Consider the following 18,761-nt stretch of genomic DNA (forward strand, 5'->3'; position numbering starts at 1 on the left):
AGAGTCCCAAGACAGAGCTAGGCAGAGGCAGAAGTGACCAGGTATCTGAAGCCGAGTCCAGGAGGCCTCAAATCGGCACCAACCACAGGTTTCCTTGCTTCTCCATGGGGGTCTCCTGGACCCCCTAACACTCTCTTTTCCACCACGGAGCTAACTCTTGATGGTCTAGTACTTCCCCAAGCTATGAGCACATGAGTTTCTGCTCGGTCCCAACCACCTGGCTCAGTGAGGCCTAGAGCAGTTGACCCCGCCCTTTGACTTATCTCTCCCTCCCTCCCTCCAGAGCAATGAAACTGGTTTGGTTGAGGCCAGCTTAGAGATGTAAGCCGGAGAAACCTCGGCTTCTACTGCAATTACATCAAACCCAGGGGCTGCAGGACAACTTGTCATTCCAGCAGCCCAGGACCCTGGAGCTGGGCTACAGTGATCCCAGACTGATGTAGAGACAGAATAAGTACCTTGTACCTGCTGTCCAGCCGAATCCCCTTCCCCTTCCCCTTAAGTGGGGAAGTCAGGCAGCCTTGGAGGGACAAGTGGTGACCTACCAATGCTGGCAGGAAAACGGCCTCTCTGGACCTGGAGGAGATATTCAGGAGTCATATTTTCTTCAGACAAGGCAATGGGGATTGTTTTTACTTCCTTTTAATGTAAATAGAATACATAAACACATTAAAAACCCCAACATAACGCAAGAGAATACACACAGATTTATATATAAATATTTACAGGCCCTTAGCAAACCAAGAGGAAAAATGGCACCTCTGGTTAAAGGAAGCTTCTCTTCCTACCTGACTCTGTCCAGACCAAAGCGCTGAGGCAGCTGTGGGGCCTCCGCAATTGCTTCTGGATGTAACTTACCCCAGAGCAAAACCAGGATGCTGACTTCCTGGCCCTGTGGCCCTGGCCCTAACTCCTCCTCCATGACTAGCTGACATGCAAGAATCTCCATGCCTCCAGAGTCAGCTTGTGACCCCTAGATTCCAGATGCAGGGAGAACCCAGCCCACCCTGGTTTTACCAAGCCTTGGGCTGATTTGAGAAATGGGCTGCAACCAACCATGTCCAAGAGAGAGGGGGAGTGAAGGAAGAGAGGATTCCAAGTAGAGAGAGGACTGCTCCTGAGCAGGACGCTGGGCTGGGAATCAATGAGACGCCAAACCTGGACTCATCCACGAGCCCAGTGCTGGCTCTGGAGGGCAGAGTCGGGCTGTGCTGCCACCTGGAGGGGGACGGGAGCACTGCAGCAATGAACCAGGACCATCCCCACTGGCAGCTTGAGGTCACTCCTTCTTCCCTCCTCAGTCCCCTGCCCGGGAGCCTCACTGCAGCAGCTCCTCCCAGGAAATGGGCTTGGAGAAGACCTCCCTTTCTAGCCAGAGGTCATAGTTCATCTGGAAGTCCTCAGGGAGGTCTACTCGCTGGCCCAGGACACTCTGCAGGCAGTTGTCCACAGGCAGAAAGTCAGGGTTGCTGTGGGCCCGGTCATAGCGCCGGGCATTGAAGCGTTCAATGTTGGCCCGGAGGGCACACTCCTCTGCCTGGAAGTCCCAAGGCCGGGCATCAAGATCTGGGACAAAGCAGGAAGACATGGTCAGGAGCCAGGCCCTGGTGGCAGCTCCCTATGGGTTCACTACAGGAGTTCAGGGGCCAGGTCAGCCAGGGCTTGAATGCTGCCAAGGGGACCAGGACTCCTCCAAGCCTCACCCTCTGCTGGGAGGTTACAGGAAAGGGTCCAAAGGGAGACTGAGAACTGTTCCCCAGACTCAAAGGAGAGACAGGTAAAAGGAGAAAAGCCAGGTCCACTAAGCAAGCAGGTTCTACAGCAGGGTTTATGTAGATGAATGACTGACTCTGCGAGGAGCCACAAGGACAACATGCTTCACTGGGCTCAGAGGCAGGAACCTGGAGACCCCTTCGTCTGCTCGCTTGCTCTCATTCCCTGACCAGGTGCTGTGTGCCACCTGTCTGCGGGGATACACAGATGACTCTGACACCGTCCTGGCCTGCACAGATTCAGTCAGTGGGCCATAGTGTGCTATGCAGGCACTGTGACAACATGCTGAGGGAACTCGGGGCACAAGAACGAACTCCACCGGAGCAGGAAGCAACATACAGCAAGTGCACAACAGTTGGGGTAGGGTGATGCTGCCAAAGAGGGAACACTACACGCCGAGGCACAGAGCGGGAAACAACATAGCAAATGTCAGGGATGAAGTGCTCCCGTGTGCCCAGAGGCTGCTGAGGGCAGTCAGGTTACAGAAGGGTGGTCTCATATGCCTCACGTTAAGAGTTTGGCTCTAATTCTAAGCGATAGAGGAGGCTAATGGCAGGTTTTACTCAGGGAGGCAACACCAAAGGGTTTGTATTTTGAAAAGATCACCAGGGCAAAGCTGGAGACACTGATGAAGGGGAAGAAACTGGAAGCAGGGAAGCCAGTCAGGAGTTGAAAGAGTTTAGGTAGCCAGAACTAAGGCAGCTGCCGTGGAAATGGAAAAGAGGGGACAGAGTCTTGTGACAATTTCTAAAACAGGAATGACTTGGAGGGGAGGACAGTGAAGAAGCCCTTCGCAGAACTCTCATTCTGAGGCTACAAAAGCAGGAGCTGGGCTCTCAACTGTTCCTCAACAGGAAGCTCAGGGCAGAGGTGCCTGAGGTACCGAGCAGGGAGTGAAGGTCCCCTCTCCCCGCACACCTCCCACCCGGCTCTGTGCCGCAGCCTCACCATTGCCGTAGGCCCAGTCGTCATTCAGCCGGTGCCGCACCTTCTGGTAGATGGCTGACATCGTCTTCATGTTGCTCTTTCGCCATTGCCGCCCCAGGTATTTGGTCTGCACCTTGAGCAGCTTCAGCACATAGAGCTGCATCATGGCTTGCTTCACCTTCAGGGCCCGCTTCAGGATGGGGGCTGATTTGAACACCACCAGCATCTGTGAAGGGAGCAGCCCAGGTTGAGGGCAGAAATAAACGCGTGTATCACAATGCTGCTCAATCTTCTTTTGGGTCATGGGCAGGGTTACCAACTGTCCCGGTTTTCTGCAGACCAAGGGGTTTCCTGGGAGATGGGAGCAGGAGAATCCCAAGCAAACCGGGATGGCTGGTCATCCTACTTATGAGTCGTTTTGGCTCTGAAGACAGCTATGAATTCCTTCACCAGAAACATTCCCGTGTGCACATACGTAATTTCAGAGGGTTCAGGGGCCTCCCCACCCCAAAGGCATCCACAGACCCAGGTTAAGAGAGATCCTAGAAGCCTGGTTGTTATCAACTGAAATTAAAAGGACATAGAAACATCTCGTATATAAATGTGGATTTGTTTCACTGCACGGCTGAGCCTTGCCCAGCCTACGGTTCAACTCACCAAGGAATCGGCCCTCAGAAAGCAAGGCTGTGGCTACAGGAAACTTCAGTGAGAAGGAGGCAGCTGCAGCAGCAAGCCCCACCCAGAGGCCTGCCTGCTCACGGCATGAAGGGTGAGAGAAGGTGTAGTGGCATGCCTTTCTTCTCTGAGCTCCCAATTTCATGCCTGCTGACTGCGCTGACTCACCATTGTCCTTGAATGCTTCCATTTGGTCAGCTTGTTCAAGATTCGAAGCAGATTGATACAAGAAAAGAGGTTCCTCCAGCAAAACTGGTTATTGTCACCTGCTTCCTGTAGGGTAAACCCAGCAACAATCACAACCCTCACAACTGCACCAAAAAACCTGCTGCTGTCGAGTCGATTCTGACTCACAGCGATCCTATAGGACAGACTAGAACTGCCCCACCAGGTTTCTAAGGAGCGGCTGGTGGGTTTGAACTGCTGACCTTTTGGTTGGCAGCCAAACTCTTAACCACTGAGCTACCAGGGCCCCCCAAAGGCCCTCCAAAGGCCCTCACATACGTGATCCCAGAATAACTGGGTCCCCATGCCTCAACCAGGAGAGGCTGGGGGGTGAGGGTGAGACTTCCAATCCCTCTCTGTACTGAGGGGAAGACTCTAGCCTGGAAGTTGACATGGGGGAACTGGATTCTCTAGATTTTCCTGCAGGAAACCTAGACTATGATATTGGGGGCTATGGCCTCAGTCCTCCACAGCCCAGGCTGCCTCAGGGATGTGGTCCCATAGGAGTCCAGCATGAGATGTGAAGCAGCTCAACTGAGTTCTGAGTCAGCAGCCCCTCGAGACCAAACTCCCTGACTGACTAATCCCCGTATCCAAATCTTTCAGCTCTGCCAGCTGCACTCCGCCCCCTGCTCCCCGCCTCGTATGCAACTGCAGTTCTTTAAACGTCAGGCACTCCACAGTGCACACCTGTGGAGGACCCCTCTATCCCTGTGTCAGGGGAGGCAGGCTCTCCACTGGCTGACCCTCATGCCAAAGGGACAGCTGGTGGGAGCCCGGCTACTCACCAGGCTCTCTGCGGTCAGCTCTGGCAGCTCATGTACTACGCAATGAGGGTAATCCAAGACAGAAATGCTGCAAGGGGCAAGAAGACCTGGTGGCACCATGAGCACAACTCCTGGCTTTCCTTTGCTTGTTGAAGCGGAAGTAAGAATCTATCTTGTCTGCAACCTCTCGCCCCCCCCGAAATAAGACGAGGGAATATACGCTACAAGGGAACCTGTCAGGTCCCTCTGTGGCCAGAGGTCAGCTTGCAATCCTTGTAAGGGATGGGGACCCTGCAGCAGCTTTCCCCACAGACATGAATCTGAGGTTGGGGAGAGTTCTAAGTCAAGTCCTTTCCCCAGGCAATGGCTGCTGGCAGCCCACCAGGTGGTGCACCTTACCGGTGGGCAGGGGAGGTGGGGTATGAGCCAGCCAGCAGGGATTACAGTGCACACTGCTGAGCTCCTTAGAAAGCTGGCCCTGCGGATCTCAGCAAGAAGTGTGCCCAAGAGGCAGTGAGGGCAGTGCTAGAGCCCAGGCACAGACTAGGTCACCTGCCACTGGACTAGCTAGCCTCAGGCAGGGACCCTGTCTCATTCATCTTTATGTCCTGATGCCTAGCGGCGTGCTGGACGGACTCAGTGGTCGAGGTAAGTTGGGAGCCCTGCTGTGTGGATATACCCTTCCTAGTCCCTGGTCCCTTATTACCTGTTCTTAGCAGTGATGTAGGACATGATGTTTTGATTGAAGAACTTAAGGATCAAAGGGATACAGTTGGCAAACACCAGGTGCTGGGCCATGTATTCAAACTGAAACCAAGAAAAAAAATAAGTATGCTCCTTGGGACCTCACCCTCTTCCTGCAGTGATAAAGGCCTGGTTGGCAGACTGTGTCTCAGAGCACTCATGCACACAGTTCAGGGAGCAGCCGAAGGCCAAGTCCCCTGTCCTCCCGGCTGGAGGAGCAGCGCTGCCTGCGGCCACTGGCCCTGGCCTCGTATATAGGAAGGTACCTGGTAGATGTGGTTCAGCTTAAAGTGCTTCAGCAGCAGCAGCAGGACAGCAGAAATGGCCTTAACAATGACCTCCTTGTGGCGGTTCACGTCGACCCCCAGCTTCATGCTCTGCAACACTGTGGTGCTGAAAACACAATTTCTGCAGTGAGCCTCCTTCCTAGGGGTTCACAAGGAGAGGAATTCCTGACACTTCTCCGGTCAAAGGCTCTTCCTGCCTCACCACCCATCCTGTGGACATCTCAGCGGTCAGGACCAGGCTTCCACCCTCCCTAGGGCAGCTAAGCTTAGCCCACTGATCTCTTCCCCATGACGCCCAGACACACTCTCTGCTGTCCCCCTAAAATGAACTTCTCCTTTTCAAGATCTCTCCTAAGCTTCTGCCACCATATGAACTTAGGTTCCCCAGAGTATGTTCTGTGGAATATTGGTACGTTGAGATGTTTCACATTACTGGAAAAAAAAGGGGCTTTGTTGTCAGATAAATTTCGGAAGCACAGAGTTAAACATGTAACATAATTCAGGACTTCTCACCGCCAAGTCTGAAGTAGAATATTTGACTCTGGCACCCTTTTCACAACGAACACCCTGATGACTTAGTGTTCCTTGAAGCTCCCTTTGGTATTAGCCAAGCCCGGTCTCTTCCCACCTGTGCACTCACAGGCAGCCTCAAGGCCCAGCCCAAGGGCAGTGCAGAGCCCTGTTCACTGGCAGACTCTGCCAGGGAGTTTGGCTCTGAGCTGGGCTGCTGGCAGGCAGGCAGGCAGGAGATCAGGTCAAGGCCTGGGTCCTTATCAAAAGAGAGCATGATTTCAGCTTATACTCTCACATCAAAGAGCTGAAGTCAGCGCCCCAGGGATGAAGAGTCCCTGAGGATTTCACTCGAGCACCCTGAGATATTCACAAGTATTCACAAGTTATCAGTTCACTGAGGAACAGGAAAGAATCCACACTTAGCTCAGATTCACCTGTAGGCTAGCACATTACTGGATGCTAACCTTACGCATCCTGGAAGTCCTGACCTCACACTTTAGAGGGAGGGTTCTGTTAAGTGTGTAATGCAGGGTCATTCAATTTACAGAAGACGAAATGCCTTTCCCCAGTTCGCTTAGGAGTTCACTCAGTGGCAGAGACTACGGTAGAGTCTAGGGCAACTGGACTAAGCCATCTCCCAACCAGTAGAATTTTTCAATCCAGTACACTTTCCTTTTTCTGAACGAGGAATACACTAAACTTAACCTACTGAGAAGTTAGGCCAAAAAAAAAAAAGAAACCAACCTAGCAAACACCTGGACCAAAAGGAAAGCGTTTCCATTTCCCTGCCCCATTCACAGGATGACACTCACGGCATCTCCTCTGGCAGGACATCTGCTAGGATGTTGATTGAGTCTGTCTTGGCCTTGGAGGTGGGTGCGGCAGCCAGCAGGATCTTCAGCAGGGCGATCTGGGGAAGAGCAGGCGTTCAGACAGCACACAAAGAGCCCAGGACCTGAGCTGAGCCACCGAAGTGGTCCCACTGTAGGTCCTCAGGTGGCAAAAGGAGGGGCCAAAGGGGACCAGGGGGCCATGTTCTCAAGGCTAGTGTGGCCAGGAGGGTGAGCCTACTGCAGGCACTGACTGATCGCCATGGAGAGGGCCCCAAACGCAGAGCACCCCTGAGGAGGAAGCAACAGCACTCACCATGTACTGAGGCAGGCTGGGGAGCAAGCCTTGATAGAGGGTTTCTGCAGGAACTTGCTCGACTTCCTCTTCTCCCTTTTAACACAATGGGTACAAATGCAAAACCCCAGGCCTGACGACAATCTCCTATGCCAGTTTCCTAGCAGGCTGCAGGAGATTCTGTAAGTACCAGTGTAAGTAATGATGCTGTTACTGATGGCAAACCCTAAGCATGTACAATGTGCCAGGGACTGTTCTAAGCATTTTCCTTGTAATAACTCGGTTATTCCTTACTACACCACTATGAAGAAACTACTATTATTATCCCCATTTCATAGATGAGGAAACTAAAGCACAGAGAGATCCAGTAACTTGCCTGTGTTGGCAGCCCACTAAAAGGTGAAGCCAGAACTCAAAGGCAGGTGAACAGCTCAGTCTGTGCTCTTAATCCCTGTACTGCCCCCTGCTATGAAAACCAGACTGGGAATTCTGGAGAGGAGCTTTGTGACTTGGGAACAGCTGGGAATCCTACAGGCTAAAGAAGACCGCTACTCACCCCCGAGAGAGGAGAGCGAAGGTACTCCTCCTCCATCTGTGCCTGGACCTCTGCAATCGACGTGTACTTGTGCTGGGGAGAGGGCAGAAAAAGCAGGCATTCGAGAGGGCACCCCTCCTTCTCTGGCCAAATTCCCTGCACCCTGGCAAAGACCCCAAACCTTGTTCTTCAAACACAGCCTTCTGAAAGAGGGCTAAGTCGCCACAAAGATCTCTAACTAAAACTCTAAACCCTAAAGACCTTTCTAAGTGGGCACTTCTCAACTTGCGCCTTTTATAACCAGTGTAAAAGGTCCACGGTAGATTAGAAAAAACAAATTAAAGGATGGAAAGGGGCTTTCAGACAGAAACAGTGAGAGGAGAAAATCTATTAAAAGGGAAATCAAGAACTCAAAAGAGTCTAGCTGAATGGGGACCACTTAGTACTGTAAAAGTTAAAAAAAGATATTAAAAAAAACACACAAACATTTATGCTCTGGGTGTGTGTTGTTAGGGGTGACACCTATTCCCCATTCCTGATGTTTCCTTCCATGTAGAGGGACATGCAATTTGTAAAACACTCCTGGTCTCTCTCTGCCCCTTCCCACATGCTCATTCTTCCCTCTCTGACTGGTGACTAAGGGAGGAACGGCCCAAACGGTTTCCCTTTTCTTGTTACAATCTGCCTGCCTGCTGAAAGCCTGTACACTTTTCTGCTCCAGCTGCTGGTCTGCTGTTCCTTAATCAGGCTTAGCAAGGTTCCAGCACAGCCAGGGTCTGGGGAGGTGACCCCGCCTAATTCTGGACGTACAGTATTACAACAGCTATTGTTGCTGTGTTCCTAGACCTCATTCTCCAGCAGCTCTATCAGCAATAAAGCTGGCATTTTCATTTCCATTGGCCTACTCCTCTGCCTCAACTATCTTAGAATGTGGGCAAGGAAGAAAAAGGGAGGGCTAATTATTGCCTTAAAACGCCAACAACTGTCAGGTAATATTATCCTCAATGAATCCCCAGTCAGTCCTAACCAAAAGTTCAGCTAAAGCAAGTAAAACTGATGAAGAACTGTTTTAAAGGCTATTTCAGCAGTCCACCCATTCGTCCAGCCTAGGCTCTTTCAGACAGGCTCCCAGCTCAGGCTTCTCCCTGTGGGCTGGTCTCACTTTGCTCGCTTGGGACCAAACTAGGCCAAAAGCTCACCCAAAGCCACTCACCTGTTTCAGAGTCTTGATGCTTTCGTGGATTGGCCTGGGCAGCCCCACCACTGTGTTCGTGTCACTGGGGAATAAAGGAGGCTGTGTATTAAGCCTAGACATCAATTTGCCTGGGTCCCCACACACCACAGGCCAGTGGAGTGAGCCTCCGGCCACCATTCTTCCAGAGGAGCTGGCTCACACTCACCTGCCGAGGGTGTAGCCTATGAACTTGCTGCGGCTGGACTCAAGGAACATCTCAATGTCTCTTTCTCTGCCAAAGAAAGAAGACAGAAAGCTTTCTGTTAAACGTTATTTCAAGGCAGTGGGGTTAACATAAAGCTTGCAGAAATTATAAAGCCAGGAGAAGAAAAAGTCTCCCACAATCATTTTTCTTTTTGGGGAAAAAAATTAAAATAGAAAAAACTGAAACCTTCCCTATTTTAACATTCTTTATAATCTTCTTTGGATTAATAACCTGAAAATACATTATGTTTAACTAGTTTATTCATAAAGTTAAACCAACACATCAAACTTAAAAGCATAGTTTACTCAGAATTTCTTAAACGTTTAAAATTTTTATAACAACTGGAGCTATAAATGGTTCACATTTTCCTGTTTCAAACAATCTGACACATCTCTCTGTGTTTTCTGATGACCTGTTTTGCATCCTCTTCACTGACCACTTTACCTGGACTGAGAAAGTGACTTCTATTTCCGTTCACGTTTCATCTATTTCTTAAGGGCACTTTCAAACAGGCATTACTCATATATTTTCAGACACCTTTCCATCCATCTACTCGTCCACATGGATCTTAAATATCTTAATTACTGTTCTAAAGAAACTCTTGCTTAATCTATTATTGCTCAACTAAAAACCACATATAACCCTGAAGGAGACTGGTTTCTTTAAATATCCTTGATTTTATTTTTTTCCTAAACCCTTTCACTAGCATCATGTCTAACTAACAGCTCGTTCTAATTATTGACTCAAGAACCAGGCACGAGCCCTATTGTGCAAGGCCAGGCCCTACTGTGTAGGTGGGCCAGCACAGGGTACTTTAAGAGCCTCGTCCTGGAGCCAAAGTCAACCTGGCCCTGCAGAGGACCTCAAGTGGTGACTCAGGCCACACCAGGCCCGAAGGTGTGAGGGCTACAGATTCAGGAGCAGAGTGTTTCACAGGTCTGAGACTCACCTGACCTTGGGAGCCCATGGGAGTCCCTTGGGGCAGGTAAGCCGGTCAGTCTGCGGGTGCTGTAGTGGGGGAGGCATCACCTCATCCCGCTCAAGGGGGAATGTCTCCCCCTCCAGACTGTTGTCATCATCGTTCTCTTCTTCCTCCTCTCGAGAGTCATCAGCCTTGTATGGATCCCGCTCATTGAAGGCATCCAAGTTGTCCTGCTTTATCAGAGCCTGAAAACAGAGGGACGGTAGATCCAATAGCAAGAGCCAACTGAGGAAACAGGAAAGGGAAATGAGGCGAGACTAGATGCAACACAAAAAGGCAGAGGGATAAGGGCAGTGGAAGACCAGAGAGGGAGTCAAGGTAGGGACCAAATGACAAATCATTTCTGGTCCCAGTCCCTCAAAAGTCCTGAGTATCCACTATAAATCAGACCCTGGCTGAGGACCAAGTGTCCCTGCCCTGGAGACATTCATCTCAACTAGCTGATTGGAGAGGATTTCCCGAAATCCCCTTCCTCCTCACTGCTGCATCTGTGAACCCTGATAACCCTCAGGAGTCACAGAACCTCAGTCACCTCACCTTGTGCTCCCGGCGGCCCCGTTTCTGCTGCTGCTCAATCAGGTCCGACGCAGATGCTGGAGGCGAGGCAGCCCTCATGTTGCGGATCACTTTGATGCTGTCCTCAGGCAGTGGGGGGAGACCCAGGATGGTGCGCTTCTCAGCCTTCATGCTCTGCAGCTCCTCGAACCCGCCCAGCGTGCACTGCATCACAGGCAGGGGCAGAGCCAGGGTGAGCACATCCACAGGACGAATACCGTATCTGGCTCCCTGATCACCATGTCAACTCATGACACCATGACCCACATCTTTACAGAGACCCGCGCAACCCCTGAACAAGGGACTAAATCTACCCCAAAGAAGAATTCAGTGACATCTGCAAGGGAGAATAGAAAAAGGAGCAAGGAAGGAGTAGAAATGCAGGCTGACTTGACCTAGTGAGCAGACATGTTTAACTCTGTATGCACGGTACACTGTCTAATAAAAAAAGACTGACGAGCCTAACTCTTCAAGTTCCTAAAATACTCAGTGAGACTCAGAAGTTTCAAGTTATACATGCCAGTCTTTCAAAGTCAATTTGGAAATACACTGTTACATGCTCAAATTAAAAAAAAGAAAGCTTCATCTAAGTATCTCCCTAGAAGCCAAAACTCTAGCACTGTACAGCAATTTTAGGCTGCTTGGTTTCACTGTTTCTGAACAATTCAGCTTTCCTCTCTGGCTTCAGTGAGGCTTTATGAGGAACCAACAGGATGCACAGCCAAGATAAAATACACAGATGACTTTTAAGAGGCCCCTAAGCTCACTGAGCCTCTGGGTACAGAGCTGGCCCATCCTGACAAGAGGGGCGGATGAGCTTCAGTGATAGTAGCAGTCCAAGCTCCAGCTCTGCTTTCCTCCTTGACTGCTCCTCCTGGTGGGAGGGACTCCTGGCTTGGCTTGGGCCTAGCTACTGACAACCGCATCCAAGCCACGCCCTCCAAGCCAAGTGTGCCACCAGCCCACTTCCCTGGCACCCACTACCTTCCTAGCTAGACACAGAGTCAGGTTTCCTGCCATCTGCTGAAGAACCTGAAGGCTAGCTGAGGGCTCACTCTTGGTTACTTCATCTAATTTAGGGGCCCCAATTATACCAGCTCTAATTTCAACCAATTTTGCCTCAAATCACTTTACAAACTCCAGGTTCAGGAGCCACTTCCTGAGAGGCAGCCTTGTCTGGGGAGAAGCTGTTCTGCGACTGAAGAAAACAGCTTCCAGGAGTCAGGGTGCCAAATACCTATTCTGACTCAAAGACCAAGTTCTCTTTGGCTTTAGTGACACTTCTTTTGCCATCTCCTTTCAGGAAGGTTTTTTTTCCATTTTTTTTTCTTTTTTTACCAAAGTGGTTACACGTAATTCAACATTCAATAGGCCTCCTAGTCACTGAACTTCTTTCTGTTAAGGGCGATGAAAAAATTTGGGAGCAGATAAGGGTGACGGTTGAACAACATGATGAATGTAGTTAATGTCACTAAACCATACGTGTAAAGACTGCTGAATGGCAAATGTTTTGTTACATATATATTTACCACAACTCAAAAAAAAAAAGCCCCTAGCACCCAAGTTTTCCTCCAAGGAGGTGCTCACCAATACTGTCTTCCAGAGCAGCAAGAGAACTTTCTTCATCGGGAAGTGAGGGGCATGGCCGCTACAAAATTTGGTGACCATCCCAAACAGCATGATGGCAAATGGCTCATTGTTGTACAGTGGGGAACCTGAAGGCAACATAAAGGGATGAGGGCCACAGGCAGGAACAAGGCACTCCCCAAGCCCCTGGCTACCCTCTTGGCAGGGACTCTAGACAGGGTCCCCAGGATCCTACCTAGCTCAGCCCTGAAGGTCTGCCGCATCGTCCTCCACTCGGCCTTATCGCCCTCACACTCCTGGTGAACGGTCTCCACAGTCAGGTACATGATGTTGAGCAGGACCCTGAGGACAAGAGGTAGCTCACAATGGAGCAGGACGGGGGGGTCAAAGGAGCGTCCCTGGGTTCCTCACATCCCAGCTGAAAGGGGGCCAGTGGGAAGGCTTTAATGCAGAGAAACTGAGAAAAGGAAGACCAGAAACCAAGCATCCCACAGACCAAAGGAACGTTTAAGTCTTTCCCTCTTGGTGCTTCCCCCGGTTTCATGTTACTATGGCTGGGATCAGATCTTATTCTGTTTTGTGTCTCCAGTGCTCGGCAAGGTGCTGACAAAAGGAGGTACTTAATCAGTGGCTGCTGAGTGAATGAATATGACTAAGAATGGCCAAAAACTTACTGCCCTAAGTTCCCTGGGATGAAAAAAAAGCAGAGGTGGGAGTGAGCATTGGAAACGAGTGTCAGGTCAGTCAAAGGAGGCCAGGGTCAAAGCACGAACAGTGCAAGGACAGGGATAGAGTTAATCGCGATGGAGTGGAAATCAGGAGGGGGTGACATGCGAGAACCCTAACTACAGTGGGGAGCAACGCAAACCCAAGAGTCTGAAAAGCTTCCAAATTCATAAAAGGAGATAGATTTTAGCCTTCACAAAAATGAAAAGATATCGTTGTTTAGCAGTTGCCATTACTTCCTGAGTAACCACAAAATATTATGTAGGAGTCGAGGCTAATCCATATAGATGAGGATCACATTGTGCCATGGAAAGGTGGGAGCCCACAGAGCCACACTGTGTCCCTCCCAAATATCACACAGCCCAATTCTAACAGCAGTGAGAGCAGAAGGCTCAAACATCACTGGGGTACTATTAAGTGGGCTGACCCTGGATGTTTTCCTTCAGGAGATTCAACCCAGTGTCCCACCTATGCAGAGCCTTCAGCAGGGCCTGCTTATCACTCACCCCGAGCCCATCACAGTTGCACATTAGTGTGTGCAGAAGAAATGTACAGTGAGGAGACCCAAAGCCACCCCTCCATACCCAGCTCTGGTTCTCTAACACTGGCTCAAGCTCCCAGAGGCCCAGGCTTGCTGCTTGCCTCACCTCAGATCTGTACTGTCAGCCAGGGAGATGGCAGGCTTCCTCACTGCACTGCTGCAGGCGGCACTGTTGCTGCAGGAAGGATTCGAGAGTCAGCACCTTCCCCCGGGAAGATAAGTGATTCACCTGAGAAGTGCTGTCCACGGAGGAACAAAATGCTATGCTACATGCTAGACTGCATGCAAGGCTGTAGGACACAGTGGTTAAGAGCTCACGCCCTGGACCAGACCTCCAAGGTTTGAACCCTGACTCTGACATTTACTAACTTGTACCCTTGGGCGAGGTACTTAAGTTCTCTGGGTCTCAGTTTCCTCATCTGCAAAATGGGGATGATAGTAATACCTACGTCATTAACGTGTAATGTCCTCAGAACAATGCCTGGGATACAGTAAGGACTTAGTGGGTGTTCTCAGCTATTACTGACTACTGCTGGTGAGCTGACCTGTCCATCAGACAAAGAATCAGTGGTAACACAAGGCTAGAGCACGCTTTGGTTCAGCCCATTTGTCAGACACAGGCCTGGCCTCATGCTGAAGGGAAACTTTCAGCACAAATACAGTGAGTCTGTAGGTTCAACAGAGAGTTAAAAATGACAGGCCTCCTTTTGAAAGGCACCCAGGCCTAGGCAGGACCTGCACTGTCTGGTGTAAAAGCTGTGGCATCAGGGAGCTGCAACACCTGCCCCCTAGAAGCCTCATTCAAGGTTTGGGTGAGCAGCAGCTTCCCCCACTATCCAACCCTGGTGGTCAGAACAGAGTTTGGGAGCAGACCCTCAGCCCTGTGTGGCCCATTTAACCCTGTCAAAGCTAGTTAGCTCTGTCAGCTCTGTCCCCCTTCCCAACCGTCTCCCTCCTCCTACTCAGGTCCCTCAAAAGAAATACTCACTCTATTTCCATGTTCAGAAGCTCCACCAGAGCACTGAAGGTGCCCACCTCCAGGAGCAGGAATATGTTGTAGCGCATCCAGAACTGCACCTCCGCCTCTGAGCTGCACTCCCCAAAGGTGCCTGCAAACACAGGCATAGGTCACTGAGCCCCTCCAGCATCTGACTGGGTGATGCCCCTGGCAGAGGTGCCAGGCGACCCTAGCAAGGTCTACTCAGTACCTTGAGCAACATAGAGAATTGCTCGGGCCACCTTGAGCCTCTTCTCTCTGGCAGTGACTTCCAAGCCATCCAGGAGCCTCATGGCATGGGTACGGTGCTGGTTGGTGTCCAGCTCGGTCCACTTCTTGTCTGTCACTGCAGGGTGAGAGACTAGTTACACCTAAGCCCAGAAAAACCCTCACAATGGAATGACACAGTGTTAATTTACCAAATTCAGGACTGCTATAGGAACAGAAAACTCAGAAAGGCAAGTCACTTCCTATGTAAGGGATAATGTCACACTGCTGTCCAGTGAATCTCCAGACTGGAATACTGATATTTTGGGTGCAATTTTAATCAGGTGGATGCCTGGTGGCGCAGTGGTTAAGAGCTTGGCTACTAACCAAAAGGTCAGCAGTTTGAATTCACCAGCCACTCCTTGGAAACCCTATGGGGCAGTTCTACTCTGTCCTATAGGGTTGCTGTAAGTCAGAATCAACTCAACGTCAACAGGTTTGATTTTTCATCAGGTGGAAATTTTCTTGTAATACACATATCCTGCAAAGCCACCACCAGAGTACCAACGGGCCCACTCTAAATGCCACACCTGGCCTTGCAGAATCATGGCTCAGCAGGTTTACTGGGTCACTTCAGGATGACTGAGGCCATTCAGATGACTAAGAGAAACCTGGCAGCTCTGGTGGTGCAGAATGAAAGGAAGTAAGTGGCAAAATCATCTCACCATGGATCCTGAAGTCCTCCTCAAAGCATTTTCTATTCATCAGAAACTCTGGCCCTTCTGTGTAGCTGTAAAGCTCTGCCAAGAACAAAGTCTCATCACCATCCGTTCCATGTCCGCATTCCACACCCAGCTCTCACGTGCAGCAGGGAAGGTAAGGCATTTGCTTGCAGTCCTAACTCTGCCCGTGAGTCACAGTGACTCCTGGATTATGCTAACTACCTACGGGGCCTTAGCGCTCTCAGGTGTGTGATGAGAGAAGGCTGACTTGCCTCGCAGCTGATAACCAGAATTCCAGTTAAGCAGAAGTCCGGGCATTTCCAGTCTGATGCACATCCATCCCTCCATGCCATACCTGAGGGTGACCACTACCCTGAACATGTGTCTCTCAAGTAGGCACTACCTCCTGTACTATGGAGGCTTGAGAAACAGCTTAAGCTGGCCTCACATCACAGGTGTGCTGCAGCAGCAGCGATGGGTATGCACTGACATAGTCGCACTTGCTGGCATCCCTTGTGACCCACTGCCCGAGGACAGATCACTGCTGGGGGATAATTTATGGAGAGAACATCACTAGCTGTCCCCACATTGGGACTGGACCCTACAGCTAACTGAGCTGACTACACACAGATGCTTCATAAAAGTGATGGGCAACCCCAAGTCATGAGACACTGAAGGCTTGAATTAAATTACTGTATTTTTACACAAATAATGCATACCTTCTGTGTTTTTTTTTTGCCAACTGCACACTCCCTCTACCCCCTACCAGGTATTTCCATAAGCACACTACGCTACTTTTTTTTTTTTTTTTGACAGCTGAAAATATCTCCCAGGGAAAGGGCAAGGCTGGCAAACAAACATAGAAGGCACGCGTCATTTATGTAAAAATACGGTTACGTGTTTTATATATCTTATTAGTAGCACTAATTAAAGAAAAAAAAAACTTCCAAAATATATTTACACTCTTAATTTTCTGAAAGAATATATCGATAAGGAAAAAAAAATTCTATTTCTTCCATTCCCAACCAATACAAAGTTCTGTGCTTTACCAGAGAGCTCTGCAGCCCACTTGTCTGTGTCTGCATACTCAAACTCAAGGTCTGGCGACTCGGAATAGCCCTGCTGAGAAAAAGAGAGAGCTTTATGCAAAAGATCATTCCCAGCATTGTTAAAAGAAAGAGACATATGCTCTCCAGACACAATGTTGTGTTATAGGACATCACTGTCTCCACTTTTTTGATGTTTTATCAAAATACTTTGTTTCCTGTGCTAGCTTATGAAACCAGGTGTCATCGATTCTGACTCATGGCGACTGCATGTGTGTCAGAGTAGAACTGTGCTCCGTGGGATTTTCAATGGCTGATTTTTCAGATGCAGATTGCCAGGCCTTTCTTCTGAGGTGCCTCTGTGTACACTCAAACCTCCAACCTTTCAGTTAGTAACTCAGCACATTAACCACGTGCATCACCCAGGGAACCCTCTCAGAGCATCTTATACTCTTCCCTCATAGCACTTTTTCGGCGTCAGAATTTTTGTTTAGTGTCTATCTCTCCAGGAGGGTGCAAGTTCCTTGAAAGCAGGAACTTGTCCATTTTGTTCACCAAAGATTTCACAATGCCCAGCAAAGTACCTGGCATGAATGAGTGAATGAATTAATAGTTTATGTCTCAAATAAGTGCTTGTTAGATCAGTGAACACAAAGCTTCTCTGTATTTTGTGCACTGAATGACCACTCTGCACGGTGCTAAGATTCTGGAAGTCTCACATCTTTCTGGCTACTGGGCTATCAGCAGCTCAGGACAAAGTGGGTGTTGAAGCGCTTCAGCCTTCTTGTCCCTCTCCCCGATTTCAGTGAGAACTGACAGACGGAAAAGGCAGCAGCCTCACAGAATGGCTTCCCTCCCCCACACAGAGGAGAATTCGGCAAAGGAATAGGTGATTATTAAGAAGACACCGTCTTGAGAGGTGCATTTTCACAACCCTCCACACCTAAAAAGGTATCAAGTCCTCGCCATGGCCCTCCCACCACCCCACCATGCAAGGGTTCCTGAAAGGTCAATTTCTTTGATTTTTAAACAATTCACTTCAAGCTCAGGGTACCTCTACTTTGGACTTGCCAAATTTTGACATATTTTACCAGACTTTAGGCCCGTCAACAAAAAACAGAAGTCTGCGAGGAACTGATTTCACAGGTCTAAAGATAGTATCATCACTCTTTGGAATGACCCGATAGTTTTTCTTGGACAATGATGAATTCTTGCTCATAAATAAGAGCCTGACCGCTTGATCAGCTTCCTCTGAGTTGTCTCAGGTGAAGCCGACCTCATAGTAAGTGCCTGGGAACATGCTGATTAAGAAGTCCTAAAACGCTGCCAAGTGTGTGTCTTCATTCATGAATTCTACAAAAGGAGGCAGTGGGAGGAATTCTTTAACTCGGGGTGAGGTTACGAATCGACCAGCTCCAGACTAGAGGATTACAGTCTCTGGTACTGGAGGAACAGCCCACTAGCAAGAGGGGAGGGGGAAGAGGAGCCCTAAGGAACGTTGAAAATGTACATTCCTGATCTTAACAGTTCAGCATCAGGCGCACTGAGCACAGCAGCCACCAAACGCTGTCACATCATGGCCTGAGCCTGCTAAGGAGAGAAACAGGGAGTGTTACTCCCTCCCATTCTTGCAACCTCTGGGAGCTAGTATTATTAGTGATAATTAGCTCCGTCCGGCTTCAAAGAGCCTTTTAAACACTGGCCAGTCCCTTCCCTGCCCACACACGCGGTCCACAGCGCGCTGCGGATCCACCGACCCCGCGCCCGCGCGCCTGGGATCAGCAGCCGAGAGACGACGATCAGGGGATGGGGGCGCAGCCACCCTGGCCCCCTAGAGAGCACGAAGACCGCTGACTCTTCACCCGCGAACTGGGATGGGGAGCTTTCCCTAGGGGCTGGGTCCCCCAGGCAGCGCCCACAGCCCCGTCCCAGAGCAGCAAACCAGCGATCACCCGGCTCCGGGCGGTTCTCCCGTGCGGCAGGGATCCGGGCGGGATCCCGGCTTCACGCCCCCGGCCCGAGGGGGGTGCCAGCCTTGCTTCCTGCTTCTCTCGTAAAGTGACAGCCTCCCGGCCAGGCCCGTCGACCGCTCTAGGAAGCGAGCTTAGACCCCAGAGCGGCCCCAAGTCCAGGACCTCCACAGCCGCCCGCCCGATGCCAGCCTCGCCCCCCGAGCTCCCGACCTCCGAGTCTTTGCGCTGGTTGCGGTTGAACTCTCGGGCTTTGCCCCCGGGCAGGAGTCCCCCGCCGGCCCGCGGTGCCCCAGGTGGAGGCTGCGCGGATGCGGGCGGCGGAGGTGGCGGCGGCTGAGGCTGCTTGTTGTTCACCATCATCGGGATTGGGCCGCCGGCTGCCGGCTCCATCTTGGCTGCTCCACACCCCCGGCTC

General features: G+C 50.5%; 1 protein-coding gene across 2 annotated transcripts; it reads right to left on the bottom strand.

The window, feature by feature from the left end:
- Positions 1-626: 626 nt before the first annotated feature.
- Positions 627-18,761, bottom strand: STRIP1 (striatin interacting protein 1). Of its 2 annotated transcripts, none has more exons than XM_010589557.3 (21): positions 18,557-18,761; positions 16,377-16,449; positions 15,331-15,405; positions 14,610-14,744; positions 14,390-14,510; positions 13,508-13,576; positions 12,370-12,476; positions 12,135-12,262; positions 10,530-10,712; positions 9,960-10,177; positions 8,972-9,037; positions 8,785-8,848; positions 7,593-7,664; positions 7,058-7,132; positions 6,724-6,821; positions 5,378-5,504; positions 5,074-5,174; positions 4,389-4,455; positions 3,544-3,648; positions 2,722-2,926; positions 627-1,566 (listed from the first exon to the last, which is right to left on the bottom strand). In XM_010589557.3, the coding sequence occupies exons 1-21, from the start codon at positions 18,734-18,736 to the stop codon at positions 1,319-1,321; spliced, it is 2,517 nt and encodes an 838-aa protein (XP_010587859.2). In that variant the 5' UTR covers positions 18,737-18,761; the 3' UTR covers positions 627-1,318. The 2 variants fall into 2 exon arrangements, with proteins under 2 accessions (XP_010587859.2, XP_003409609.1); XM_003409561.4 differs by having other exon boundaries at positions 16,377-16,446; positions 18,557-18,760.

This window comes from Loxodonta africana, chromosome 3 (assembly GCF_030014295.1).
Source record: "Loxodonta africana isolate mLoxAfr1 chromosome 3, mLoxAfr1.hap2, whole genome shotgun sequence".
Taxonomy (NCBI): Eukaryota; Metazoa; Chordata; class Mammalia; order Proboscidea; family Elephantidae; genus Loxodonta; species Loxodonta africana.